General features: G+C 51.4%; 1 protein-coding gene across 11 annotated transcripts in view; it reads left to right on the plus strand.

The window, feature by feature from the left end:
* Fbrsl1 (fibrosin like 1) overlaps positions 1 to 26,189 on the plus strand; it is a 92,122-nt gene that overhangs the window by 52,711 nt on the left and 13,222 nt on the right. For 3 of the 11 annotated variants that reach the window (XM_036172535.1, XM_036172537.1, XM_036172544.1), the window contains 14 exons: positions 14,130 to 14,175; positions 15,749 to 16,067; positions 16,219 to 16,439; positions 16,807 to 16,875; positions 17,046 to 17,275; positions 17,799 to 17,849; positions 18,009 to 18,104; positions 18,718 to 18,786; positions 18,905 to 18,934; positions 19,108 to 19,179; positions 20,652 to 20,781; positions 22,357 to 22,434; positions 22,645 to 22,728; positions 22,900 to 23,104. In XM_036172535.1, coding sequence (XP_036028428.1) covers positions 14,130 to 14,175; positions 15,749 to 16,067; positions 16,219 to 16,439; positions 16,807 to 16,875; positions 17,046 to 17,275; positions 17,799 to 17,849; positions 18,009 to 18,104; positions 18,718 to 18,786; positions 18,905 to 18,934; positions 19,108 to 19,179; positions 20,652 to 20,781; positions 22,357 to 22,434; positions 22,645 to 22,728; positions 22,900 to 23,104 — 1,700 coding nt within the window. Of the gene's footprint in view, positions 1 to 8,071; positions 8,304 to 14,129; positions 14,176 to 15,748; positions 16,068 to 16,218; positions 16,440 to 16,806; positions 16,971 to 17,045; positions 17,276 to 17,798; positions 17,850 to 18,008; positions 18,105 to 18,717; positions 18,787 to 18,904; positions 18,935 to 19,107; positions 19,180 to 20,651; positions 20,782 to 22,356; positions 22,435 to 22,644; positions 22,729 to 22,899; positions 23,105 to 26,189 lie in introns of those variants that run through there. The other 8 variants (XM_036172541.1, XM_036172536.1, XM_036172540.1 and 5 more) reach the window with 8 other exon arrangements.

The following is a 26,189-nucleotide window of genomic DNA, read 5'->3' on the forward strand; positions in this document are numbered from 1 at the left end:
GGGTGGGAGGACACACTTGTCATCTTCAGTCAACTCCCTCTGAACACAAAGAATACGCCAGGGTCTCAAGGGTAGCCAAGGTGGCACCTGTCCCGTTCCACAGTGTCTCTGTTTTGTCATGTAGTGGTGGTCTTAGTGAGTCTAAATTGGCATATGCAAGGGACACAGCAGCCAGCAGAGTGAGTGACCTGCTGCTCTGGGGATTTCCCTTCCCATGGGCATCTGGGGTCTCTCTGGCTCCGTGGGTCTGTCCTGGTGCCTTCTACAGAAGAGAGCCATGGGCAGAAAGGCCCAGAGGTATGACAGTGACATATCTCACCCTTCAGATGGAGGCCAGAGAGGAAAACTTTATCCCTGGCAGTAATGTGGGGCCCAAGAGCCAGTGGAGTGGGAGAGCATAGGCCAGGAAATGAGTGACTGCTGGAGAAACCTGGAGTCTGGGAAGGCAAGACCCCTGACCTGAAGTTCCTGTCTTTCTAGGGACCTTGTCTACTCACACATCTAAATTACAGGGAAGTTGTCATCCTGTAGCAATCATGATTGCCATTTCTTGTCACTCCTGAGGCTACCACGCCTGATGGATCAGTGTATAGCAAAGGGTTTTGTGTGGGAGCTGCATCCTCCCAAGTGCTCCCAACACCACAGGTCCAGATCATAGCCCAGACCTCTCAACTCCTGCTACAAGAAAGATGCTGACTTCCTGGATTCTGGGATCCTGGGGGCTGTGAGTCAGAGTCCAGACCTGTGCTTCCTTCCTCACAGTGCTGGATCCTAGGTGGCCAGATCCTGTCTCCTTCTTGGGCATAGCTTTGCCAAGGCCAGGGTTTCCTACTGAGAAGCCATTTAGGCCTAAGTCACTGCTGATATGATGATATATACAATCAATTTATTAAGAGGTTCTATGGGGAAAACAGACTCACTGATACAAAATAAAGGAATTGCCTCTTTGTTTCCCAGGGAAAGATGAGGAAAGCTCCAGACCAGTTCTCATTCCACATCCTTCCACGTCCAAGAGAGAGCTCTCGACCCTCTCCTCCTTCCCTTTTAAGAGGTCACATAGGCAGGCAAGAAGCACCGCCTCTGTGCGGCCAGATAGCCCAAGGTCACGAGGGAATTCCCACTACACACTGCCCTGTTTCTGCGGTGGCAATATCCGTACGAGAGGCCTTTCAGCAGCCCGTATTCACTGGGGACCCTGGAACTTGTACAGTACTGTCTCACATTCCCTGGGACACGTGGAAGCAGTGAACAGGGTCGCTGACCCTCTGTAGGGCAGAGGCAGACAGATCTGTTAGTTTGAGCCCTCTGGTCTGGTCTACATAGTGTGTTCCAGGACAGCCAGGGCCATAGAGAGACCCTGGAGTGAGGTGGGGGTGGAGAGAGAAAAAAACAGTAAGTTCGTTGTAGAGGAGCCTTGGCACTGACTCAGATAGGCTTAACCCTATAGTACCAGGAAGGGGAGACCGGACATGCCGGTGGAACTGGACAGTTCACCTAGATAGGGTGGTCCTTCCATACTCTGAGCATCTTTCTTTCTTCCAAAGCTGACAGAGTCTGAATCTAGTACTCTATGTCCCTCCCCAGGGGTAAGTCTGGAGCTCTGCTGCAGGTCAGGATGCAGTCACTCTGGGCAAATTCTTTCAAGTTGACTTTTTACCTCTCTGTTTCCTGAGGCTCAGCAGCCCACAAGCTCTACTGGCCCTTCACAGGATAGCTGTGCACCTCCACCCACCAGGGCTACACTCTACTGTGGCAGCTGGCAGTAGCTCAGGAGTGGGCAGACAGATGGCTCCTCCTCAGGGCTGTGGCTGGTGGCTAACTGCTTTTTTTTATTGGAAAAATATGGGTGAAAAATTGTGTGGGGGCTCATTAGGCAGCCCATTAGGTCCCGGCTGGCTGCCAGTTCTGCCCAAGTGGCCATAGCTGCCAGCCATCTGGCCAGGACTTCTCCCTGATACATGTGGCCTCGGCCCTGTGGCTAGCTCTGGGACTAGTCTGCAGCCCATTTGTGATGTCCACTAGGAGATGCTCCTTATACTCTGGCCATCAAGAAGGCCCTTCCAGGGGTAAGTAACCCCATATGTGTCATCTTGTAGGGGATAGCACAGGTTAGGCACAGTAGTGGAGACTGCTTCACTCCTGGGTGACATCCTTCTAAAGTGACCTCAGGGGTATGATGTGACTGAAGCCTGCTGACCTTTGCTACACTGTGTATGTATGTCTTAGGTTTCTATTGCTATGATAAAATATTATTTAGCTTAGAGGTCACAATCCATAGGATTGACAAGGCAGGAACTCAGGGTAATAATCTAGGGGCAGAAACTGAAGCAGAGAGCATGGAGTTCACTGGCTTGTTACCCATGGCTGGTTCAGCCTGCTTTCTAATACAACTCTGTGCCATTTCCCCAGGAATGGCCCCACCCACAATGGGCGGGGCCCTCCCACATCAATCATTAATCAAGAAAATGTCCCATAGGCCAATTCGATGGAAGCATTTTCTCAATTGAGGTTTCCTTTCCCAGACAACCCTGGCTTGTATCAAGTTGGCAGAAAACCCATCCAGCACAGTATACCTTGGGCTTTGGTGATTAGTCCCTGAATTGGGCACCTTTGGGTTCCAGCTGTCTGGCACCCTGTTCACTTCTGCATGGCTACTGTTGTTGGACTTGGTATCCAGGACTCCCATTAGGCAGAGGGCAAGGGGTCCAAGGATGCAGGGGCATCTACCACTATGTGGCAGGTACTTCTTGGACCCCAGACAATCCCAAAATATCTCTTACTTGCTAGCTTTGTTAGTAGGCAAGGCCTCCGAAGGTCAGAAACTTCCTGTTGTGAGTAGGGCCTAGTGAGGAGATACGATTAGCAGGGAGGTGAGGGAGGTCTCGGGCGCTGGGTTGTAGGTGGCAGGTGGGCTAAATGGCAGGCAGTGTGTAGAAAGAGAATGTGGGCATTTCTGTTCTGGGTGTCTGGTCCCTTCCTCAGAGCGTAGCAACAGAGCCAGTATGGGGTGAGAGGGTGTCCTGAAAGGCACAGGCACAATTCCTGGACCACAGGGTATTATAGGATCTCACTGTGCACCTCCTATGTACAGCAGGAGGCTGTGGTCCAGAGTCACTACCACTCATGTAGAGTTGGCTATTTGGCTCCTAGGTGGGTTTGTTGGGTGCCCCAGCTTGGACAGGCCAGAGAAGAAATGGCTGTCCCTGATGGATGGCCCAGTGAATGGCAGCTCTGTGTCCTCTTTCAAAGCTTGCTGGGCAAATGTTGATTGCAAGGCTGAGTAGCCCCTATGGCCACCCTTACCCCACCAGGCAGGTTCCTATTATCTAGTGGTGTCTTGGGCAGGGTTACCTCCCCTCTGTGCATGGAGAACCACTACTAGCCACAGATACTCACAGACCCTCTCCCTGCTGACTTTAGGGTCTCTCTAGGTGGGAACACCTGGATGGAGGCCTATAGGGTGGTCCCTACCTCAGGGCAGGAGAGAAGTGAGTCCAGCCAGCCTCAGGTAGGATCTCTAGGCTACAGGACAGAAGGGGGTTGGGCAGAAGCTTCAGAACCAAATAATGAGACCTTAAGGCTCCATCCTGGGTTGGATAGATAGAGCTGGTCACTGGACCCAAGCCAATATTGCCCTGAAGGCTATGGCCTTATATATGAGGCCACAAAATACATTACAAGAATTCCATGATGGAGAAAGAAGATCTGGAATGGGCTCAGAGCCCACGGCTACTTCAGGGTACCCTAAGGTGCCCACAGGCAGTAGCCTGGCATTTGCTGGGTTCTCTTGGTGCTGACTCACCAGTTTTGGCAAGTGCTCTGGCTGTTCTTTGTGGGGTCACTGAGAAAGGAGAGAGTTGTGGGTGGTAGGGCTTCCCCACATAGGCATACATAGGCATGCTTATACATTTTCACTTCCTGATACAAGGAGGCATCTTGATTCTCCTCAGGAGCTATAATAAACACCCTTATAATCTGACTTGCCACAGGACTCTTTGCTGGGTTCCACCCCGGAGAGGTGAGAAGTGCTGGTAGGAATGGGTATCAGAAATTGGCAGGGTGAAGCCAGGCATGTGCCATATACTTATAATCTCAGCATTTGTGTGGCTGAGGCAGAAGAACTATAGGCCAACTTGGGCTATATAGTAATGTCCTGTCTAAAAAAATAAGAGCCAGGTGGTGTGGGTACATGCGTTTAGTCCCAGCACTTGGAAGGCAGAGGCAGATGGATTTCTGTGAGTTCTGGGCATTTCTGTGAGTTGTGTGATTTCTGGAGTTCAAGGGCAGCCTGGTCTATGGAGCAAGTTTCAGGACAGCTTAGGTTGTTATACAGAGAAACCCTGTCTCAAAAAACTAGAGAGAGAGAGAGAGAGAGAGAGAGAGAGAGAGAGAGAGAGAGAGAGAGAAGAAATATCGTATTGTCAGGGCAAACCCAAGTAGGACAGATCAGGTGAGAGGCATGTTCATGTAGCTTGCATATGGTCATATGAATGCAGTTTAAGTGGGTGCAGCCAGAGTCAGAAGCTACATCTTCTGCAGTAGTTTTCTTTCCTGTGTGTACCCACCCCCACCTCAGACCATACACAAACTGTGGTTTTTGCCTTCAGCCCCCACCAGGGGTGACCATAGGCCACAGGGACCTCAGGCTTCCAGGAACTCTCCAAACCTGTTTCCTTGCCTGAAAAATGGAAATGATGTCACAGCTGTGAGGCAAGAGGCTGCATTGACAACGGCTTATGAGAGGCTGGCTATGAAGGGCAGCTTTCCTGTGGCTGATATTTAGCGACCACTAACAAACATGCAGCTGCATTTAGCTCTCTCAAAGAAGCAAGTGGCTCACTTTTGGTAAGAGGGTCATATTTTTCTTCCTAACAAAGCAGTGTGGGACTGTATGGCTGGTCTAAAACACTGATCCCATGCTGAGCACTGAATTCAGCAGCTGATGCTCTCCCCATACAGGAACCTAGCAGCCCAAAGTCAAGGTGCTGTCAGGCCTGTCCATCTGCAGGCCCTGAGCTTACTTAACCCCTGCCTTGCCCAGATCCAGGCAGCTTCAGGATATCTCTGAGATGTGGCTGCCTTCCCTGTGTCTCTGACCACCTTCTCTTAAGAACACAAGTCCTTATAGTGTCTCTGCTACAGTAATTTTCAAAGCATAGCCTGTGGGCCACAAATGCCCAGTGGTGTCAGGACCACTTGTTAATGGACATTTTCAGGCAGTACTTTTTGGCACTTGATACACTGGCAAACACCACTCTCCTACCCTTGGCCCAAGAAGCCAGCACCATCCTGATGTCTTCTCCAACTGGCTCAGATATTCATGTCAGAGCTACAAGACATAACCAACAGCTCTCCAGATCCCAATACCACCCACTGGCCCATGCCCCTACTGGAGGACGCCACTGTTACGTAGCCATACCTCACAGTTCTTTGCCCTGTGGCCTCAGACTCACCTGGTGGCTTGTCTCCACAGACAAAAGGGAACAGCTCTTGCTTGGTGTGTGATCCTGCAGTGCTAGACCCTCAAGGAGGCCAGTTACTACCTGTAGTCAAGTAGAGGTCGGGGTACCCCGGAACTGTCAGGGACAAATGACCCCAGATACTTCCAGCATCCCTGGTTCCAGTGGATCCTCTCACTGACATCATCTTCCCCTAGAGAAGAATGATGACAATGATGATGATGATGACGACAACGACGTTATAATGTGAATTGTTGAACCAGGGGTTTTAGATAAATGTGCCCCAGTACCACCAGTAAGCCCCAGTGGGGTATAGATATTTGGTTTGGAAACCTGATATTTGATATCAGTGTTATCTCTAATGGCTGCCTTTATTTCCCACTCCTTCCTTCCCAATTTCTAGCCTCATTATACCTCTCATATCATAGCTACTTTCCTTCCTAAATAAAATTAGACAGGCCTGCCCCAAGTTCTGAAAGTCTAATTTTACTTCTAGACCAGGGTGGGAGGCTGTGGGCAGGCCCAGGTACTGTCTGTCTCCTGGCTGTGGATTTTAAGCCCATTGGTTGCATTACACCCTCTTCAAGAGCTCTTCTGCCCAAGGTAGCCTCAGGAGTGACAAGAAATGGCAATCATGATTGCTACAGGATGACAACTTCCCTGTAATTTAGATGTGTGAGTAGACAAGGTCCCTAGAAAGAAGGGAACCTCAGGTCAGGGGTCTTGCCTTCCCATAGACCCCAGGTTTCTCCAGCAGTCACTCATTTCCTGGCCTATGCCCTCCCACTCCACTGGCTCTTGGGCCCCACATTACTGCCAAGGATGAAGTTTTCCTCTCTGGCCTCCACCTGAGGGATGAGATATATCATTGCCATACCTCTGGGCCTTTCTGCCCATGGCTCTCTTCTGTAGAAGGCACCAGGACAGTGAACCTTTCCAGGCTAAGTGTGTACCACACAGACCACCCCACTACAAACTCAATTGAAAACCAAGACAAAGCAACTCCCATGGCAATGGTGCTTGGCAGAAACTATACCAGGGGTTTAGTGGGTGGAGCAGTCCATTTCTGGCCTCCCCTGGGCAATTGAGGCCCAGAGTCCAAAGGTCTAGCTAGCCAAGTGAGCCACTCACTTAGTACAGAGTGAATTACCAGAAGCAAGTCATAACTGGAGGAGCCTGGGCCAGGCATCCAGAAAGAGCCAGAATCAGCATAGAATACATGTATCCCCTTTCCCACACATTCCCTGCTGACCTTTCTGTAGACCTCACCATGGGTGTGTGTGTGTGTGTGTGTCTGTCTGTCTGTCTGTCTCCACTCCACGTGACCATGTTCTGTCACCCCCCACAGCTCTACCCTCCTGGAACTTGTTTTGCTTGTATCTCTCCCAGGTCCCTGACATCTCACAACAGAGCCCAGCCTCCCTCCCACCCCAGGAGGAACTTGACCTACAGATCTCGGGACCCTGGAGCCAGACCCTTAATCAGGTCTGGCTCTGCCATGTTCTAGCTGTTTGACAAGGCTATCAGTCTCCTCCTTGTCTTAGTTTCGTTGTTGGTGACTTGATGCTTGGGAGAAGACGGTGGCTCCATGACTCTGTGGCTCTCAGGCATCTAGCACCGTGGTTTTGTTTTGTGGAAGGAAATATCAGGATTTGGTGGTAGTCTTGCTTCTGTTAATTTTTTTCTATAATGAAGGGGTTGAAGATACTGCTTGAGGCCAGCACTTCTGACAGATCTCTAGTGTCACTGGATTTCCAAGTGCTGTGTTTGTGTATTCATTGGAAAAGGTCATTGCTGGCCTGTCGTTCTACCCCTAATGCACATCATGGGGCTGCCTCCCACAGTCCTAGGAATGGCTGTGTTCTCACAAAGTGGATGCCCATCCTGGACCAGGCCCCTGAAGCCCAGTGGGGCCTGTTTCTTCCACCTCAAGTTTCGTGGGTCCCTGGATTCCAAGGGCGGTTGCATTCAGTTGCATAGGATTGTTCTGAGTTCTTTTTTTTCACCTGTGTATTCCCTGGGCTTGGAGGGCTCATCATTGTGCTAAGGTCTATGTGGTAGGCAGGCAAACTAAGCTTCCTTGTGGACCCAGGTCAGCTCCACAGACCTCACAAAAACAAAAACAAAAACAAAAACAAAACCCAGATGCTTTGCATCTCTAACCTTTCTGTAAAGTCATTGGGGTGCATGGGGTATCTCTGGCTGCACGGCCCTTTTCAGCATGGCAGTGGCTTGGAGACTTAGCTGGATTCACAGGAAAAACAGGGTTGGTTGGCACATTTGCTATTGGCTCTCAGGATCCTGTCAGCCCTTCATGCCCCAGCTCCTGGACTTGCCAGCGGTCACGCTTCTTTCTGGCTCTTTTTCCCTAATGTAAGCAGAGTTTTAGTTGAATGTAACTTGTTTTTAAGATGTTCGTGGAATCAAGCCCACGGGCATTTGTGGTTGATGCGCACAGAGCCTCGGGTACCAGGTCAGATAATACAGACAGGATGAAGCCAGCGGCCCGGCACGGGCAGATCCACGCCTCAGGGTTGGATTAGTTGGGCCTGCCCGTTCCCCGCCCACACAGAGCCCCGCCTGCCCGCGCCACCGCCACCCCGCCCGCCCGCCCGACGGCTCCTGGCCGCTGTTCCCAGAGCGCCCGCAGCGCTCTGAGAAGGCGCGGGGACTTGTGTGCCCCGCGCGCCCCCGGCCCGGGCTCAGACTGAGCAGGGCATGCAGAAAGAGGCTACGTGGGTGGCAGACCCGCGGGAGTTTCTCTGCCACCCTCGCCCGTGCAGCGCCTAGGGCTCAGACCTTCGACGAACACTGCGGATCGCGCGGGATCTGGGTGCCCGCGAGGTCAGTGTGCGTTGTGGGCTCCGAAGAGCAAAGCGGGACTTCGGGCGTCGCGGGTGGGGAAGCACCGACTCCTTTGAGGAATGGGCAAGAGGATGACCCTGGGAGCCCCGCTCATGCATCCTCTGCTGGAGCAGGTCCCTCAGAGTCCCCGTGTTCTCGAAACTGCACCCGGGACGCACGTGGTGGCAAACGGCAAGGGTGTTGTTTGGCGAGTGTCCCAGGCCCGTCGGACGTGCTGCGTAGGCAGGCCGGACACGGTAGGGCGCGCGCCTTTGTCTGCACCCCGGTGTGCAGTCCGCCACCGGGTGCGTGCTGCCTTGCTCACCTGCCTGGAGTTGGTTCTTTGTCTGGGGCGGGGTGCGGCCAGCACAGGCTGTGCTTCCTGTCTGATCTGAGACTGCCCCTAGGGTCCGGTAGTCTCAAACAAAGCACGGGGTGGCTCTAGCCCCGTGCCAGATTGATGCCCCTTGGAGGATTAGTGCCTTCCTACCAGACTTGCCTTTTGCGTGGACCCAAAAGCCTGCAACCTGGGGATTTCCCACATGCATCCTGGTATGAAGTGATCGTATTCTTTTATTCTGAACTCTGGCTGCACACCAAGATTGGGAGGACTGCATGCCGGAGTCACATCCCTGTATCTAATGCCCAGAAAGTTATTAACGCAAGTCTGGCGGCCCGGTAGGACGTCCACCCGTCCTGGCCCAACTAGTCAGCTCTGAAGTTTGGCAGAAAGGAAAAGGCTCAAGGGACATCTCTGTGCTTGCACCTTAAACTTGTGCCGCTGACACCACTGGTCCCCCAGAGGTCCTGGAACGGGGTCTCTAGGTCAGAGCTTTCCAAGACAGGGATAACCAGCCTGGCCATGTGTTTGAATACCCTGCAAAGCTCTGGGGTTCCAGCCTGCACCCATGGTTTTCCTGAGCAGATTTGCCTGTGGAGGGAGGGAACTGGCTGTGGCAATACCGTTACTGTTCTGGGATGGGGAAAATATGCCTCCCCTGCTTCCCTCACTCTGCTCCCCAACCCCACACTACTCCCCTTGGCTCTCCTGGAGTCTAAGGTGTGGATCTGAGTCCACAAGCATGTTTGGGTTTCACATCTACCTTTGGAGGCAGCAGTTCCCTCTGGGACCCCCCAGCAGATTGAGGACCAAGGAGTATGGCTGTAGGACAGAACATTCCTAAGGGGCACCTTAAGGAATCATTAGGTCTCAGTTAGAGGCAGACCGAACAGGGGTCACCTTGCTCTCACTCTTCCCCACCCAAACTCAGGTCCTTTCATTTTCTGCTTACTATTTTGTGCCAAGGAACAAGGTCTTATATCTTGGCTTGGAAGTTAGTTGCCTTTTGGGTTGGATGTAGGATTGCAGATCTTGATGGCTTGTTTCATTTTCTGGCAGGGAGGTCAGGGTTCTTCCTTTCTGGCTTATAGGTGTAGCTTGGGTCCCAAGCTCACTTGAAGGCTGCATGTAGAGCAGAGGTTCAAGACAGGTTTGCTGAAATTCCTGCATAGCAAGGCCCTGTCGATGGGGTTTTATTAATGGTGAAGACCCTAGGATAGCCTCCTTAGAGGGAGGCTGGCTGCCGTCCCCTGGTGACTTGTGGGGCTAGTTATGTAGCAGGGCACCAACACTTGGGGTTACCAGAGCTGCTGTATAGGAGGCTGTAGACACGGGGCAGATACTGGCCAACAGGACTCCAGAGGGGCCTCATGAGATGCCAAAAGAGATTAGTGGGGACCATGGCAGTGCTGGGTGCAGAAGAGTGGGATAGGAAGGGTTAGAGAGTCTACAGAACTCCACCATAGCCATAGAGAAGTTTGAGCTCTGGTCTGGGGTGAGCCCAAGGTCTCCTCCGGTGGGGGCCACTTGTTCTTATTTGGTTTGCTGTAAAGAACTTTGTAAAAGTTAAGGTAGCCTGAGTGGTCCTTGAGTATAGGAACTGATGACCAAGTGGCCTGCCTCCGCTCTGAGAGGGTGATGATAGAATCTCCTGGGACCCTGTGTTCCTGTCTGCAGACAGCAGTGATAAGTTCCTCCTTACCTGCTCAGCAGGTTCCTGGCTTTTCCTATCCACTGACTGATTCTGAGCCCCGTGTAGGGCAGACCCCACAGAGGTCACTCTTCCCAGCACCCCAGCAGCAGGATTAGGAAGAACAGTCCCGACCTTTCGGGACCTTCTCTTGCCCTGCTTCTCTACCAAACTAGCTATGGTGGCTGTAGGACGGGCAGAGAGAGTCAGGCTTGGGAAAGCCCAGCTACACAGTATGGCCTGGGGCAACAGGACTGAGCTGGGCAGCGTTCTCAGCATTTAGGTGATTTGGGGGATCCTGGGCCTCACTGGCATTGATTGTAAAGGCCTCTGATTGGGCCTGGGCTGTGTGTTGACCTGTGTGTGAAGCTCCTTCCTCCACCTCCCAAGGATTAGAAAACACACACACCATGCTTGGAGCTACAGGGTGGGTTGTAGCTTCTCTTCCTACCCACCCCTGGCAGGTAGATCCTTCACCTCCAGGGAATTGAAAACACTCTGGTTCCATGTCATGGGTGTGACACAGCACAGAGGCTTATACACTATAGAAGTTCACAGCTCTATAACAACAGCTCACTGTTGAAGCTGGAAGTCCAAGATTGGGACACTGAAAACTGGTATGTGAGGTGAGGTGGCCTGCTCTATGCTTTAGAACTCTGTAGTCACTCAGCTTGTAGTGAGTATCCCAGCATGGAAGACAGGAGCCTGTCACCAGGAGAGAACAAAGTTGAGTGTTCAGAGTGGCCCATGGATAGGCCCCGTCTCCTTGGTCACTACGTCTCTGCCCAGTGCCCTATGGGTTCTGCCTCTCATTGTTCTGGGTATTCTTTTTTAGCTAGAAAAGAAAAGAAAAAGCTGGGCATGGTGGTGCATGCCTTTAATCTCAGCACCCAGAAGGCAAAGGCAGGCAGGCATAGCCCTGAGTTTGAGGTCAACCTGGTATACACAGTGAGTTCCACAGCCAGGGCTACAAAATGTGACCCTGTCTCAAACAGACAAACAAAAAATATGTGTGTGTGGGTGCTTTGCCTAGATGTATGCACAACATGGCTAGAAGATCCCTTGGTCCTGGAGTTACAGATGATTGGGAACCACCACATGGGTGCTGGGAATTGAACCCTGGTCTTCTGGAAGAATAGCCAGTGCTCTTAAACACTGAGCCATCTCTGCATAGCTCCAGGGTTCTGGGGTTTTTCTTGACCTTACCAATCAGAAAGAAAGAAGTGGACCCCTATTTAAACATGTTCATGGTCAGTCCAATCCAGGGTGGTTTACTGTATTGACCTTTGCTAGAGCCCTTGGGTACAGGTAGAGATGTCAAAGGCTTGAATCTGTTCTGTAGCATGAGCTCTTGAGGTGTGGGTAGGAAAGGCCCTATTTTCTTTTTATTTGTTTTGTTTGTTTTGTTTTGTTTTGTTTTTCAAGACAAGGTTTCTCTGTGTAATTTTGGTGCCTGTCCTGGATCTCGCTCTGTAGACCATGCTGGCCTCGAACTTACAGAGGTCCGCCTGGCTCTGCCTCCCGAGTGCTGGGATTAAAGGCGTGAGCTACCACCGCCTGGCTTGCCTGTTCAAGCTTTAACACTACATCTTTTGGTTGATTTAGGGACTGGTAGTTTATGTCCAATAAAATGCACCTAAACAACCAATGTGCTGTGTTCTGACAGCACCCACCACTGCACTGCCTTTCACTGTCGTGAATGTGCAGATGGCATCTTACAGGATGTGCTCTTTGGGCAATTGAGGTTCATCATATTCCCTGTGTCCACAGCTCTTCCTGATAGTGCTGAGGTAGGCAGACCGGACACTATGTCCACCCCTTTGCCTGTTGATTGACCCTGGGTGTCCTCACCCCAGGCCTTGGACTGGGCCACTTAGAGGTGGACAGTAAGGGTGCAATGGCCCAAGCATCCTGACATTGTCCTGTTGGGTTGTTAAGTGTCCTCCATGTATGGCCTCCTTGGCTTGAGTCCTCTCTCCTGAGCTGTCTCTCCCATGAACTCCCTTGGGGCAAACCTGTCCTCTTTCTCTGCAGAAGCTATGCACCATCACTTTCAGTGATAACTGAGTTCCTTCTTTGTAAAGTCATAAAATAGGAGAGTTTGAGCCTGGTTCATGGCCCCAGATCCACCAAACTCCACCAATCTCCAGTGGCCACACTTCCTCCAAACCTTCTTAAGGCCTTTCTGGCACAATCACATACACATACACTCGTTGTGCCAGTATATTTAAACATGTACAGTAATGTGTCTACCCATATACTTGCTTACATATGATCAGCCTTATGCCTGTACAGTACAGGCACCCAAAATTCATGCATATACATGAACTGATATCTAGGCATGTGCATATACCTGTACAGTGCCCATGCATATAAAATACATGTACAGTGCCAGTGCCCATACACAGGCACCTTGCGTATGTATGTCTGTGGCAGATGCATGACAACTCATTGCTCCCTTTTTGAAGCAGTGTCTGGTCTATTCAAGAGGCACACCACACTAGGAACAGTGGTCTTTACAAATCCCGTGCAGCGTGACAGCATTTGCATGCAGGTGCAGAACAGGGAGAGCCAGAGACAAGCTTGGGGTTTCAGGTGAAAACTAGAAACCCAAGGCTTCGTTTTTGTTGATGAAAGGTCCTATGCTTGGATGTGGGGAAAGTACCACTCCATGGAGGTTCTCCCACGACCACCCACTCCATGTGTGTGACGTAGCACAGAAGTTTATAGATGGCAGAAGCTTGCAGCTCACTGCTGAGCCTGGCAGTCTATAGCCAGAAGGGCACAGGCTAATCTGGTATCTAGTGTGTGATGCTTCCAGGTCATAGAGCACACCCAGCGTCCTGTCGGGGTCCTCCAGGGCTCCCATCATAAGGGCACACCATTTCACCAGAGCGTCATACATTTCTTCACTGCCCACAGATCAACTTGCCTGTTTATATTATCACATTAAGAGTTTCGGCGTAATTTTTTGAGGACATATTCAGGAAGTGATCTAAGAAGACAGAAAGACCTATTCAGGGTCACTTTTACCACGTGTCCTCAAACCGCAAAGTCCTTCAGAGTATGGGCCCTCCGTTCATTTTCCATGGCTACATTCTCATCCTAACTACTCACACAGTTCTGAATGCCTGCTCCGTTCAACATACACATTTCTCTAGGAGAAATGGAAAAGAGAGAACAGCAGACCCCTCAGAGTGGTCACACGCTTGGGCTACACGAGCCCTAACTTGACCAGTTCTAGACATTGAGAATGCTGTTGTACCTCAGCGAGTGAATGGGCACATCTCCCACCTGGTACGTCACAGGACCAACTGACCTACAGTACCCCAAGATAGCTATGAATGTAGCCTGGCACATTTGTAGATGACAAGGTCAAGCCAAATGTCACAGGGTTGCACATCTGTGCATGGTGGTTCCTTTACCCTCTCTAAGCAGTGGCACTGTGTCCTGGGCTGGACTGGAGGGGTATGCAGTAAGGACTCTTCTCCCTTCTATGCCTTCAGCCTGTGCCCAAGACCCAGCAGAGCCCTGAGCACAGAGATGAGCTACCTGCCAGTCTGGTGGCATTCTCAGCTCATTCCACCACAAGGTCACCATGCGTGCCCCATTATGAGGAAGCCCATTGCTCTAAGTAGAGAGGAGCCTTATGGACATTGTAAACAAGTGTGCACACTGCCAAGTCCAGGACTGTGTCTTCCTCAGAAGTGTGTGGTACACCAGAGATTGGGTTCTGCTGGGTGATGGGTAGTAGTCACCCTCAGCTCCAGCCTGTTAGCCTCTTCTCTCTCCTCAGGCATCTGTAGGCTCTGAGAAGCTCTTTGCCCCGGCACCTGACAAAGGTGAGTGCATCCCCAGCCCAGCTCCTGGGTCTCAGGTTGTAGAGACTCAAGAGCAGTAGGAGCCTTGGGAGGGTCTGTTTATCTCATTGGGTAGAGGTGGTGGTCAAGAAGCAGTGGGGCAAAGAGAGCAGCCTTAATGTGAGGGACAGCTTCTACTGACCACTCCAGGCATCAGGAAGAGGTGGGCATCAGTGCATGCATATGTGGCTGCATGCATGCATGCATGTTAGTGCATGCTGCAGCAAGGGAGTAAGTAGTCAAGTCAGGTGGACAAGTGTCCACCCTGGCGCAAGTCCTTGTAGAACCTTAATCTTACCTACAAATGGGGTCATGAGAGCTGTGCCTCATGGCACAGGCCTCTCTTCCCAGCTACTTGGGAGGCTGAGGTTGGAGGATTAAAATTGGAGGCCCATTGTGGGCTACAGAGTGAGTTCACGCCCATATGGGTGGCTTAAAGCAACCCTGTCTCAAAATAAAAAGTCAGTGAGGGCTAAAGATAGCTCAGTCAGTGGTAGAGTACTTGCTTAGCATGTTCAAGACTTAGCTCCCAACCCCCAAAGCAAGAGCTAGTGACAGGGCTCAGTGGTTGGTGCTGCCACGCCTGAAGACCTGAATCCATGTGACAGAGGAGAACTGACCCCCACAAGTTGTCCTGAGCCCCATATGTGTACCACGGCATGTGCGCACACAAGCTTATGCATAAAAAGTGAAGAAAAATATCTAAAGAAAAACAAGGGAGTTGGACAGAGTAGCAAATGCCATTAGTTCTAGCACTTGGGAGACAGGTGCGGGAGATATCTTGTGTTGAGGCCAGCCTGGTCTACAGAGCAAGCTCCAGGACTATAGAGAGAGACCCTGTCTCAAGAAAGAGAGAGAGGGACAAGGGGCTGGAGAAATGGTTCAGTGGTTAAGAAATTATACTGCTCTGTCAGGACTGGAGTCTGGGTTCCAACACCCACATCAGGCAGTTAACCAATGCCTGTAACTCCAGCTCTGAGGGATCCACTACCTCTTCTCTCCCTCAGACACCTGCACTCACATATGTTCATACAAAGACATACCTTAAAAGCACATAATTCTTTTAAAAAATACTTATTTTAAAAGGGGGGCGGGCTAGAGAGACTGAGAGCACTGATTGCTCTTCCAAGGGACTAGGTTCAATTCTTAACACCCATATGGTGGCTCCTAACCATCTGTAGCACTAGTTCCAGGTGATCTGGTGGTGTACAGGTATACATGCAGCCAAACTCACATAAAATAAAGATAAGGAAGAAAAAGAAACCTCACAGCAACTTTAAAAATGGGGTTACTATAGCCTTATACCATGGCCTTACTTTGGGGCCTAGAAGGACCTGGGGCTGGGCACCTGGGAGGAGGCCGCCACACAGATGAGCTCACCTATGTGACCTCAGGTAATGAACATGACTTATCTCTGTTCATGGTTACCCATCAAATACAGGGGTCATCACAGGACTCCAAGAGCTGTGGCAGGGTCTGGACATTCTGGTTAGTGGCAGGTGGTGCTTGGGCACATAAGACCAGGTCTAACAGCACACCTACCCTTTCTCTGCAGGCTCTGGAAGAGGTGAGAAGTCAGAGGCCAAGGCGGGGGCAGTGCCCAAGGTGTCAGGCCTGGAGCGCAGCCGTGAGCTCAGCACCGAGTCTTTCCTGCCTGCCACAGCACCGGCGCCCTCAGGACCTCCGCCAGGAGCTCGGGCCAGCCCCCTGGTGAAGAGGGAAGCCCCCATAGTACCTCACCACGTCCCGCAGCCACAGCTCACCCCGCAGCATCGCGGCTCACTCCCAACACACGTGCCTCTGTCCTTGGGCGCCTTTGTGGGCCCTGGCTCTGGCCAGGTGGCACCCAACAGCCTGCACCTGCACAGCCTCAGGTGGGGAGTGGGTGAGACTGTCCTGGGGTGGGGCTGTGACTTCTACCCACCTCAGGACTGAGGGAGGCACCGCTGGCCCTGGAAAGGGGGTGTGGCTACGGGACATCCAGGCTTTGAGAAAAAGGATGCCACTGAGTCCTGTATCCCACAGCAGGAGCAGCAGCACGGTCAGTGGCACCCCTCTGGGCCTGGCGAAGCACGTGACACTGTCGCCACACGGCCCTGGCCCCCACCTGTCTACCTCACACCTGGCGCTCAGGTCCCAGGCGCAGCACCAGCACCACGCCGCGGCAATGTTCGCTGCCCCCCCAACACTGCCCCCGCCCCCAGCATTGCCTGCCAGCAGCCTGGTCATCCCAGGACACCCTGCCGGTAGGTATTACGCCCAGGGGTGCATGCTTAACCTTGATGGGGCCCTGGGGCAAGATGGAAGAGGTGAAGATCTCAGGAGGTTCGTGGGCTGACCATTTCCCGGGGGTTGGGTCTTAGAGGACTCACTGGTCATGTGCAGGGAGCCCCTACCATGCCTTTGCTGCTCCCCGCCTCCAGAAGACCCCGAGTGGGGCACAAGTGCCTACCTTTACCTCTGGCTGGAACTTGCACTAATTTTTTAATCTCTGGAGGTTTTCCGAATGGAGTCAGCCAGCCATCCTGCAGGGGACAGGAACTCTGCCTGAGGGCAGGTATCCCAGCCCTGACACTTGGGACAGGGCTCACCAACTTCTCTCCTTGCCTCTAGATGCCAGCCTGTTGATCTCATTCAACCAGCCAATCATGTATTGCCAGCCTCATTCGGGGATTCTGATTGGTACTTGGTCACAGGCTCCTCTCTTACCTCCACCCCTGGGCCCGCACGTAGTGAGCGGCCACCACGGCTTGGCCTGCCGACCCCGGGAGTGCCAGGTGACTATCCGCCTCGCCCCGCTGGGAGCCCACGGCCGACGTGCCTCTCCGTCTCTCTCTCTTTTTCTCTTGTAGATCACGAACTGCTCAGGCAAGAGCTGAACACGCGGTTTCTGGTGCAGAACGCCGAGCGGCCTGGCGCCTCCCTGGGCCCGGGGGCTCTGCTGCGGGCCGAGTTCCACCAGCACACGCACCAGCACACACACCAGCACACACACCAGCACACACACCAGCACCAACACACATTTGCTCCCTTCGCGGGGCTGCCCCCGACGCCGCTCATGCCGCCCACCGCACCCTCGCCGGTGCGTAGGCCCGAGTGCTGGCTGCTGGCGGGGCGGGCTGGGTGGACAGGCAGCTGCACACACAGACGTACACTCACTCTCACGCACATAGGCCCTGAGCAGGCAGCCCTGGTGTCTCCTGCCTGTGTATGTGTAGACCCCACTGCCGTGCTGGGTCTTAGGCCTGACTCTAGGTCTGGAGCCTAGACGGGCCTGGGCTGCAAGGACCAGTGTGTTGCAGCCCCCTGTGTGTCCCTTAGTCCATTTCCACCGCGTTGAGTGCAGACATTTCCTCGTTGTCAGCAGCCTGGGTTGTTCACAGCTTCCCCACCTTACCTCCGCAGCCCGGGCTTCATGCCTCCTTCTCCACCTAGAGCCTCAGCTGGACACACACAAACTCGGAACCAGGAGCCTGGGCCCCAGAGGGCCCGAGGCCAGTGCTCAAGGAGCCTGCTGACACCAGGCCAACTGTGGGTGGATTCTGGGCCAATGGAGGGCACCAGGCCTGTACCGGAAGTCTCACCTGTGCTTTCTTCCCTTACAGTTTGACAAGTTCTCACCCAAGCTGGACAGCCCCTACTTCAGACATTCCAACGTGAGTCCCTATGCTCAAGTCCAGATGCTGTCTGCTTGGGGTGTGGGGAAGCTACAGGTTTTCCTGTGCTCCCTTCTGGATGCTGAGGGAGGGAGAAGCAGTGCTCAGGGGCCCTCCACCATGGGGCCCACAGCCCAGAACTCTGTCTCTCTCTTGCAGCTCTTCCCACCCTTCCCTCCCACAGGCCCTGGGCTGCCCACCCTGCTTGCGCACCCTGGCCCCTTTGGGTCCCTGCAGGGCGCTTTTCAGCCCAAGGTACAGCTGCTCCTGGCAGGGAGGTGACTGGCAGGTGGGTGGGTCCAGGGCATGGGGCAGGGCTACAGAATAGCTCCAGTTTTTACTGCAACCTGGCCTTAGATTAATGAGCAGTCAGCCTGCACGCGAGCGGTGCTGGAGTTGCCCACATGACAAGGCATCCAAACCCATCTTCCCCAGGAGGGAAGGAGCGGAAGAGCCGGGAGCTGAGCAGAGAGGTTCCATGGCCTCTCCCTCCAAACAGGGCATGTGGGCCCCATCTCACTTAAGCCCACCTGTGTCATGCAGCAGCTCCCCAAGTCTCCAGGTTAAGGACCCAGTTGCTGCCTCCCCTAAGTACTGTCTGATCCATGGTGTGTAGGTGCCACATCTCACAGTGAGGCAGTCATTATTCCCAATGGTGTCGTAAGCCAGTCTCTCTGCCTGGCAAACCCTTTTGACTAAAGGAGAGGTGGTCCTATGATGAGACTGAGGTGACAGTGTGCAGGGTCCCACCAGCAGGCCAAAGCATGGTCCATCCCAGAACTTGGGACTCCCAAGAGGCCTCCTGCATCCTTCGTCTTCAGCATGTGGGTTGCTCATGCTCTTTCTCCCTCTCCCCCTGCGCCTTCAGACTTCAAACTCAATCGAGATAACAGGCCGGGCCAGTGCGGTTCACACTTTCCTGCAGAAAGCCCCTGGGGTAGGTGTTGGCATTCACCCATGTAGTTGGCAGCATACACTCAGATGCTGTCTCTCCCAACCCTGAGCCTGTGCTCCCAAAGAGCCTGGACATGACCCAGCTCTCCTGTTCATCACAGGTGTCTGATCCATACCGGACAGCAGTCAGGGTGAGTGAGTGCATGCTGGGAAGACGAGTTGGAAGCACACCCAGGGCTGTGGCTGGGAGGACTCCTGCTCTCTCCTGGGTGGCCTTGGGGTGGTCCTGATGGTAGGAATCTGGGGAAGATGAGGCCCGGGAAGAGGTGCTGGGCTCTCTGAGCACATCCCGGTCCTGCCACAGAAACCAGGGAAGTGGTGTGCGGTACACGTGCAGATCGCCTGGCAGATCTACCACCAGCAGCAGAAGATGAAGGTGAGGCCGGGCCAGGCGGGTGCACTGCTGGGGCCTCCCTGGTGGGGCCATTTGGGAGGACTCTAGGGTGTGTGATAAGGTTGCAATGAGGAGGACTCAAGGCATTGCCAGGGAGGAACCTGGGTTGGGAAGACAATGTAAAGACCAGGGATGAGGCCCACATGCATGTGCACAGGTGTCTGATGGGCAGGTAATAGGTGGGGCTGGGAGTAGGAGAGGGTCTTTACAATCAGGACAGTAGCCTGCAATACAGATGTTACCCATGATACACTGGACCTTTGTGTGCAGTTGTAAAAATCATTATCTCCTAAAAGACCTTAAAGAAGTCAACAGGAAGGGACTCACAAGAGAGTGCTGTTTATATTCCAGTGCACATGCTTAGGTGGAGGTGGATAGGTGCTTGCAGTGTGGATTTCCAGGACAGGTGTGGTAAAATTTAGAGTGTGCCCACAGTGATTCCTGAGTGATCCCTGGTGATACCTGGGAATAAGGGCTTTGTTCTCACTCAGCTAAGATTAATTTGTGACCCTGGTTGGATTGGCAGCTATAGACATAAGGTCTACACACCTTGTGCTTGTCCCCACCTAGCACAGAGCACTCCACATGGTGATGTGCAAACACCACCCTCACACACGCTCAGTAACGTACTTTAGAAAGTGGGAGAAACGTGAGCCCCAAATGCTGGCCACAGCAAGGTGTGACAGGACAGGTCATACAGGCCAGGGTAGGACAGTGACCTTGTTCTTATGGTCTTCAGAGCCACACTCAGTGCAGCCTCTGGCCCCAGAGCCCTCAAGGGATAGCCAGCACAAAGGAGGATAGGCACCTCAGATCTATATAATTTTAATAGAGTCATGGTTTGGAGGTGTGTGTGCGTGCGCGCGCATCTGCACATGCAATACATGAGTGCCATGGCATGCATGTGGAGGTCAGAGGACAATTTGCAGGAGTTGGATCTCTCTTTCTACCATGCGGGTCCTAAGGTTTGAACTCAGGTCCTCAGGCTTGGTGGCAGGAACCTTTACCTGCTAAGTCATCTTACTGCTGTAGATTCCTGTTTGGAAAACAAGCATATTTAGAACCACTTAGGTCTGTGGATATGCTTTTCTAACCGAATTCTGTGACTAAATGAAGATGTTTTCTGTGAAATGGTACATGCAGATATGCTATATAAAGAGGACACGGATTGAAAGCCATGATACACAAGTGGAGCATGTCATTGTGACTCATGTCATTGTGACTCCATGCATTGCATACTATACTATAGTAAGGTTTTGGTTTTTCTGTCCCAGATGAAACCCACTAAATCTGCCTTTCCTTCCACTTACCTGGGGCTGCCAGAACATGAACAGTTCCTCAGGAGGCGCCTCCAGTGAAGTCCTTGTATAGTCCAGGCCACCAGTTGAGGCTTTACCTGGAGCAATGGCCAAGCCCCTGCACACAGCCCTGGCACACACTCTGTCCCCCTGCAGATGCAGCTGGACCCCCACAAGCTGGAGGTTGGCACAAAGCTGGACCTGTTCAGCCGGCCCCCTGCCCCAGGCATGTTCTCTGGGTTCCACTACCCACAGGACCTGGCCCGGCCCCTCTTCTCCAGCACAGGTGAGACCAAGGGTAGCTGGGATCAGGAGTCTGAGTGGGACCAAAACATCCATCTTATCCTGTGTTGGGAGTAAGAGAACTCTCCAGGGCCCTTGCTCAGTGTTCTTTATATCTGCTGCTGGTCCCAGGCCCAAGTCCCCAAACTTCCCAAAGCCAGCCCATGTACCCTGGGACCCTGGTGCAAGTTCATAGAGGCCCTAACCAGTGTGTATCACCTGGGCCTCTACCCCACATTACTGGATGTTTGGTGACCTGGTCCCTCCTCATCTTGGCATCCCTCATCATTGGGGCCCTATCTTCTCTAAGCTCAACACACTCAGGACATTATCTTGTTTGTCTCCACATGCAGGGAACTATTCCCAACAGCCTGTGTCCCAGCCTTCCCTAAGTGCACGGCAGTGTAGAGATATGTGCTTTCAGCCCTGGCAACCCTTTGCAATAAGACTCGATGCCCAGGGTTTATTGGGGACACCTTCCTGACATATATTCAAACCCCAGGTCTCCAGAAAGAAAAAGACTCAGCATGATAAAGTCTAGACACAATGTGTGCTACATTTCAGTTATGGGCATAAAAGGAACTTCTCAAACACAAAATCTGAACCCAGATATTGGTAGACAGGTTGAGGGCCAGCATCCATCTCAGGCCTCTCTGAGAATGTGTGTGCACACATGCGCACATAGACACATGTGAACGCTGTCTGCCTTTCCCTCTGCAGGGTCCCTCTTCTTCCACAAGCAGGTCTTGGGTCTGTCACCTCAGAGCACTGGCTACCCAAGTCCTTTTCTTTTTATTTATTTGTTTGTTTGTTTTTGTGAGGTTTTGAGACAGGGTTTTTCTGTGTGACAGTCTTGGCATCTGCTTTGTAGACCAGGCTGGCCTCAAACTCACAGAGATCCACCTGCCTCTGCCTTCTGAGTTCTGGGATTAAAGGCGTGCGCCACTAACGCCCAGCTAAGTTCTCCATTCTTAAACCTGCCTAGTGTCCACTAGACATTTGATATTTTTTTTACTGGGATTGAGTTGAAACTATATAGGAAAGGAAATTCATTCCTTTCTGATATTATCTTCTAACCCATCTGCAAGGTATTTAAGAGTTATAGAAGCATTCATGGGTGTTTTGTTTCTTAACCATTACTCATTTTAAAATTCCATTTAGCTAGAAAATAGAGGTTGTACCCAAGACTATGGACCCAAGACCACCTGCCTCCCTTGGGTTAAGCCAGGATCATTTTGAGCTTCATTTTAAACCCTGGGGTAGCTACCTTGGGAATCAGTCCATTGTGGTTCACTTACTTGGGCCCTCACTCTCCATTTTTATCCACATCTTGGCTTCTTTCTCTGCGGATGCTCTACTACAGTCAGTACCACTGCCCCTGCCCACCTTGGCGGCCCCAGATCTGGAGAGCAGTCTAAATTCCAACCTCATGATCTAACCACACACCTGTAAGGTGATAGAGCTGAGAGGATGGGATACAGAGGCTCCCAAAGTAAACTGGCCCCACCTGTGACCCACCACTAGTGGCAGGCGGTCCCAGGTCTGGGGCCTCTTGACAACCTGGCTGCCCTCCACCTAGGTGCCGCTCATCCAACCACCAACCCGTTTGGACCCTCAGCTCATCATGGCAGCTTCCTGCCCACTGGTCATTTGACAGGTAGGTGACTGAGAAGCCCAAGTGCATCTTCCACAGACCTCAAGGAGGGATGTGAATAGGTGGGAAGGCGGTCCCACAACCTCTCTGATCAATATGGGTGGCACCTGCCCAGACTAAGAAGCTCCTCCCGGGCCATCCTTTCAGTCTGGGGCAGAGTGGAGGCCTTGCAGATTCCTGACCCCTTTGTTGCCTTCCCCTCACCCCCTGCAGACCCCTTCAGCAGATCCAGCACCTTTGGAGGCCTGGGGAGCCTGGGCAGCCACGCTTTTGGAGGTCTGGGCAGCCATGCACTGAGTGAGTGACTGGCCACATCCATTCCACTACCCCTTACCCTCCTGTCTTGCACACTGACCTCCCTCTAGGTTAAGGCTTCTCACAGCCTGTTAGGGTTGGGCAATGCGCAGTGTTGAGGGGCATCTTGTCCAGCTCACACTCCTGGCCCTCTGTCCTCATCTCCCACTACAGCACCAGGGAGCAGCATCTTTGCTCCCAAGGAGGGCACAGCTTTGCTTGGCCTGCCCAGCCCCCATGACGCCTGGAACCGGCTGCACCGGGCACCACCTTCCTTTCCTACCCCGCCCCCATGGCCCAAGCCAATGGATACAGAGCGCTTCTCAGCCCTGACCAACCACGACCGAGAGCCTGACAAGGGCCAGGAAGAGCATGAGCGGTGAGTTCATCTGGCCCTGAGACCTCCCTACCTGGTTTGGTTTCTTACCTATCTAGTCTGTTAGATCATGTTTGATCAAAGAAATGACATGAAAATAAAGGAGACTGACCTCCATAGACGCAGACTGTCCTTAAGTCTCCATGAGAGTGGAGACAGTGCACACAGGCAGAAAGGGGAACTTTTGGGGTAGAAGATTCCTTCTGCAGATCGATTTTCTTTCATTCTTAAAGTTGTAAATGCCAACAAAGGTTGGTATATGGACCTTGTCAGAAGCTCCCAGCTCCATACTGCCAGCAGATGTTCTCAGCTTACCTGTCCAGAGCTTCTCAGCTCTCCTAAGGCTTTTAGGTCCATTTACCCTTCACTCCAGACCCCAAGAACAAATATGGGGTGGTGGGGTGGGTGATGGGCAACATATCCTCTTAAATTTTGGCAGCCAAAGAAACAAGTTGGTCCTGAAGGATATTAAGCTGATCTGAAATTTCTTTAAGGTTTCATGAGAGTTGGCCAGACAGAAGTTAATGCAGTCCAACTATTGAAGCTCTGAGCTCTAAAAGAAAAAAATGCCCAGAATGGCAAGGATGAGTCAGATGATCCATCAGTCCCTTTTAGAGGTCATCTGACTGCTGCTGGGGTTGGTACACAGACCACCTGACTGCCTTGTAGTTGGCAAAGGGGGCAGTGTAAAAGACAGCAGTTAAGAGTGCCTCAGAGAAGGGTCAGTCTAAGCCACATAAAACTCAGCAGGTGGTAAAGGTCCAGGATATAAGACAGCCACTTGGTGACAGCGTGCAACCTTGGACTGTGGCACATGAGTGAGGTAGCATCTGTAACATAAAAAAGTGAGGCTGCTAGTACTATTTAGTTCTTATTGAAGGTGTAGTTAAATAGTTGAGCAGTTTTGCCCTTATTAGAGGAAGTGAACAGGCAAGAAAACCATCTCAAGGACCCTTGGCGGCTTTGTCAGAGGCATTAGCGAGACTGATGATTTTTGTCACTAGTCAATTACAAGATGTAAGGCCACAGGTTTGGTGGGCAACTTCAGACATTTGTCACTGGCCAGCATAATCACCCATTGGATCTCCTTTTTACAACCTGTGGGAAACATTAAGAGACAAAGTTAGCCAGGCGGTGGTGATGCATGCCTCCCAGCACTTGGGAGGCAGAGGCAGGCAGATCTCTGTGAGTTTGAGGCCAGCCTGGTCTATAGAGAGTTCCAGGACAGCCAGGGTTGTTACACAGAGAAACCCTGTCTTGAAAGACAAAAAGCAAAACAAACAAACAAACAAACAAAACAGAAAGAGAGAGAGACAAAGTTAATGAGGAAAGTTTTTTAATGTAAGTTTTGTTTGGTAAGGTGAAATGTAATTGTACAACTGTATGAACCATGTACCAGAGCCCTGTAGAAGGATAACTGTAATCAGCTGTTTATTGCATCAGACTCCTGCATAAAGAACAAGCACTTGGAAGGTTTGTAAGAGATGTTAGTCAAAGTCAGCATCTGACAATTTAAAAGAGATGTTGAATCTTACTGGGTCCTTTTTTTTTTTTTTTTTTTTAATAAGGTTGTCTACCAATGTCCCAAGGATACCACTTGAGTATCCTGAATAATTTTCCAAGCCTATAAATTTGATGACAGAGTACCTGGTAGCCTCCTTAATTCAGGGTGGGTAGGGTACAGAAAGACACATCTCAGCTGTAAGAAGAGATAGTGTTCCATAGTTGGTAAATACAAATTTTATATTTGACTTCAGGATTTAAGATGATAGGCCTGTTTGTCTCAGCTGTAGATAGACACTGCTGTGCTGAAGTAAGCCAAGAGAGGCCTTATCCTATGTCAGGGTAGTATCTCTATCAGGAGGAGAACTGTTAGTGTTTCACGTGTTTAAGTGTGATCTCTGAGAACTGCAATCCCTTAAACTTTTAAACACGCTGATCATTTTAAGTCTGGCCACATTTTCCTGCTGGATGTTTAACACCATGTCAGTAGCCAAAATTATTATTTTATTTTTGTTTTGTTTTGTTTTTGAGCTGAGGACCAAACCCAGGGCCTTGCGCCTGACTGAGCTAAATCCCCAACCTCAAAATTATTATTTTTTAAATTGAATTTAATTATTATTTTTTTAATGTATGAGTGCTCTGTCTGCATATATGCCTGAATGCCAGAAGAGGACATCAGATCCCATTATAAATGGTTGTGAGTCACCATGTCGTTGCTGGGAATTGAACTTGCGACCTCTGGAAGAGCAGTCAGTGTTCTTAACCTCTGAGCCATCTCTCCAGCCCCTAATCTTTGTTTTTGTACTGTCAGGGCTAATTGAGGATCCAGTCCTAAGGGGTTGTCTGGGTGCAGAAGGAACCTCTTGCCTCCTCTAGTCTCTGGCAATTAGTCCGTTTATGTCAAAGGCCTTTCTTGGCCATTGTTTTACTTGGAAGTAAGGAGGAAAGTTTTCTTCTGTGTTGATCTTCCTCTTTGTAGACTGGACACTGGTTAGAATATACTAGATGGGGTCTCCATGGTTTCTCTGAACAAGAAAGCAGGTGACTCCCCGTGGTTACAGAACATTTCAAAGGATGTTCCACAATACCCCAGTACCCCAGGACCTAGATATCCTTGAAATTCCAGGGGAGAATATTCTCCTTTTTTTTTTTTTTTTGGTTTTTTGAGACAGGGTTTCTCTGTGTAGCAGCTCTGGCTGTCTTGGAACTGGCCTTGTAGACCAGGCTGGCCTTAAACTCACAGAGATCTGTCTGCTTCTGCCTCTTGAGTGCTGGGATTGCAGGCGTGCGCCACCACCGCTGCCGCCGCCGCCGCCGCCGCCGCCACCACCACCACCACCACCCAGCCCAAATATGGTTATTGAATACCCAGATCACATATATCAATCTGGCACTTTTAACTACTATATAATATTTTTAAAAGTCAGACATTTTCAATAAACTTTGATTAGACATACATTTTAATTAGTCCTTGTAATTGTTGATCTTTAACCTTAGAAATGTTAATGTCATATATTTTATCTGTAAATCTCATCCTTTGTATACCTTAAATACCACACTGAGACCTTCATAACTTGCAAAAACT

This window comes from Onychomys torridus, chromosome 22, assembly GCF_903995425.1.
Source record: "Onychomys torridus chromosome 22, mOncTor1.1, whole genome shotgun sequence".
In the NCBI taxonomy this organism is placed as follows: Eukaryota; Metazoa; Chordata; class Mammalia; order Rodentia; family Cricetidae; genus Onychomys; species Onychomys torridus.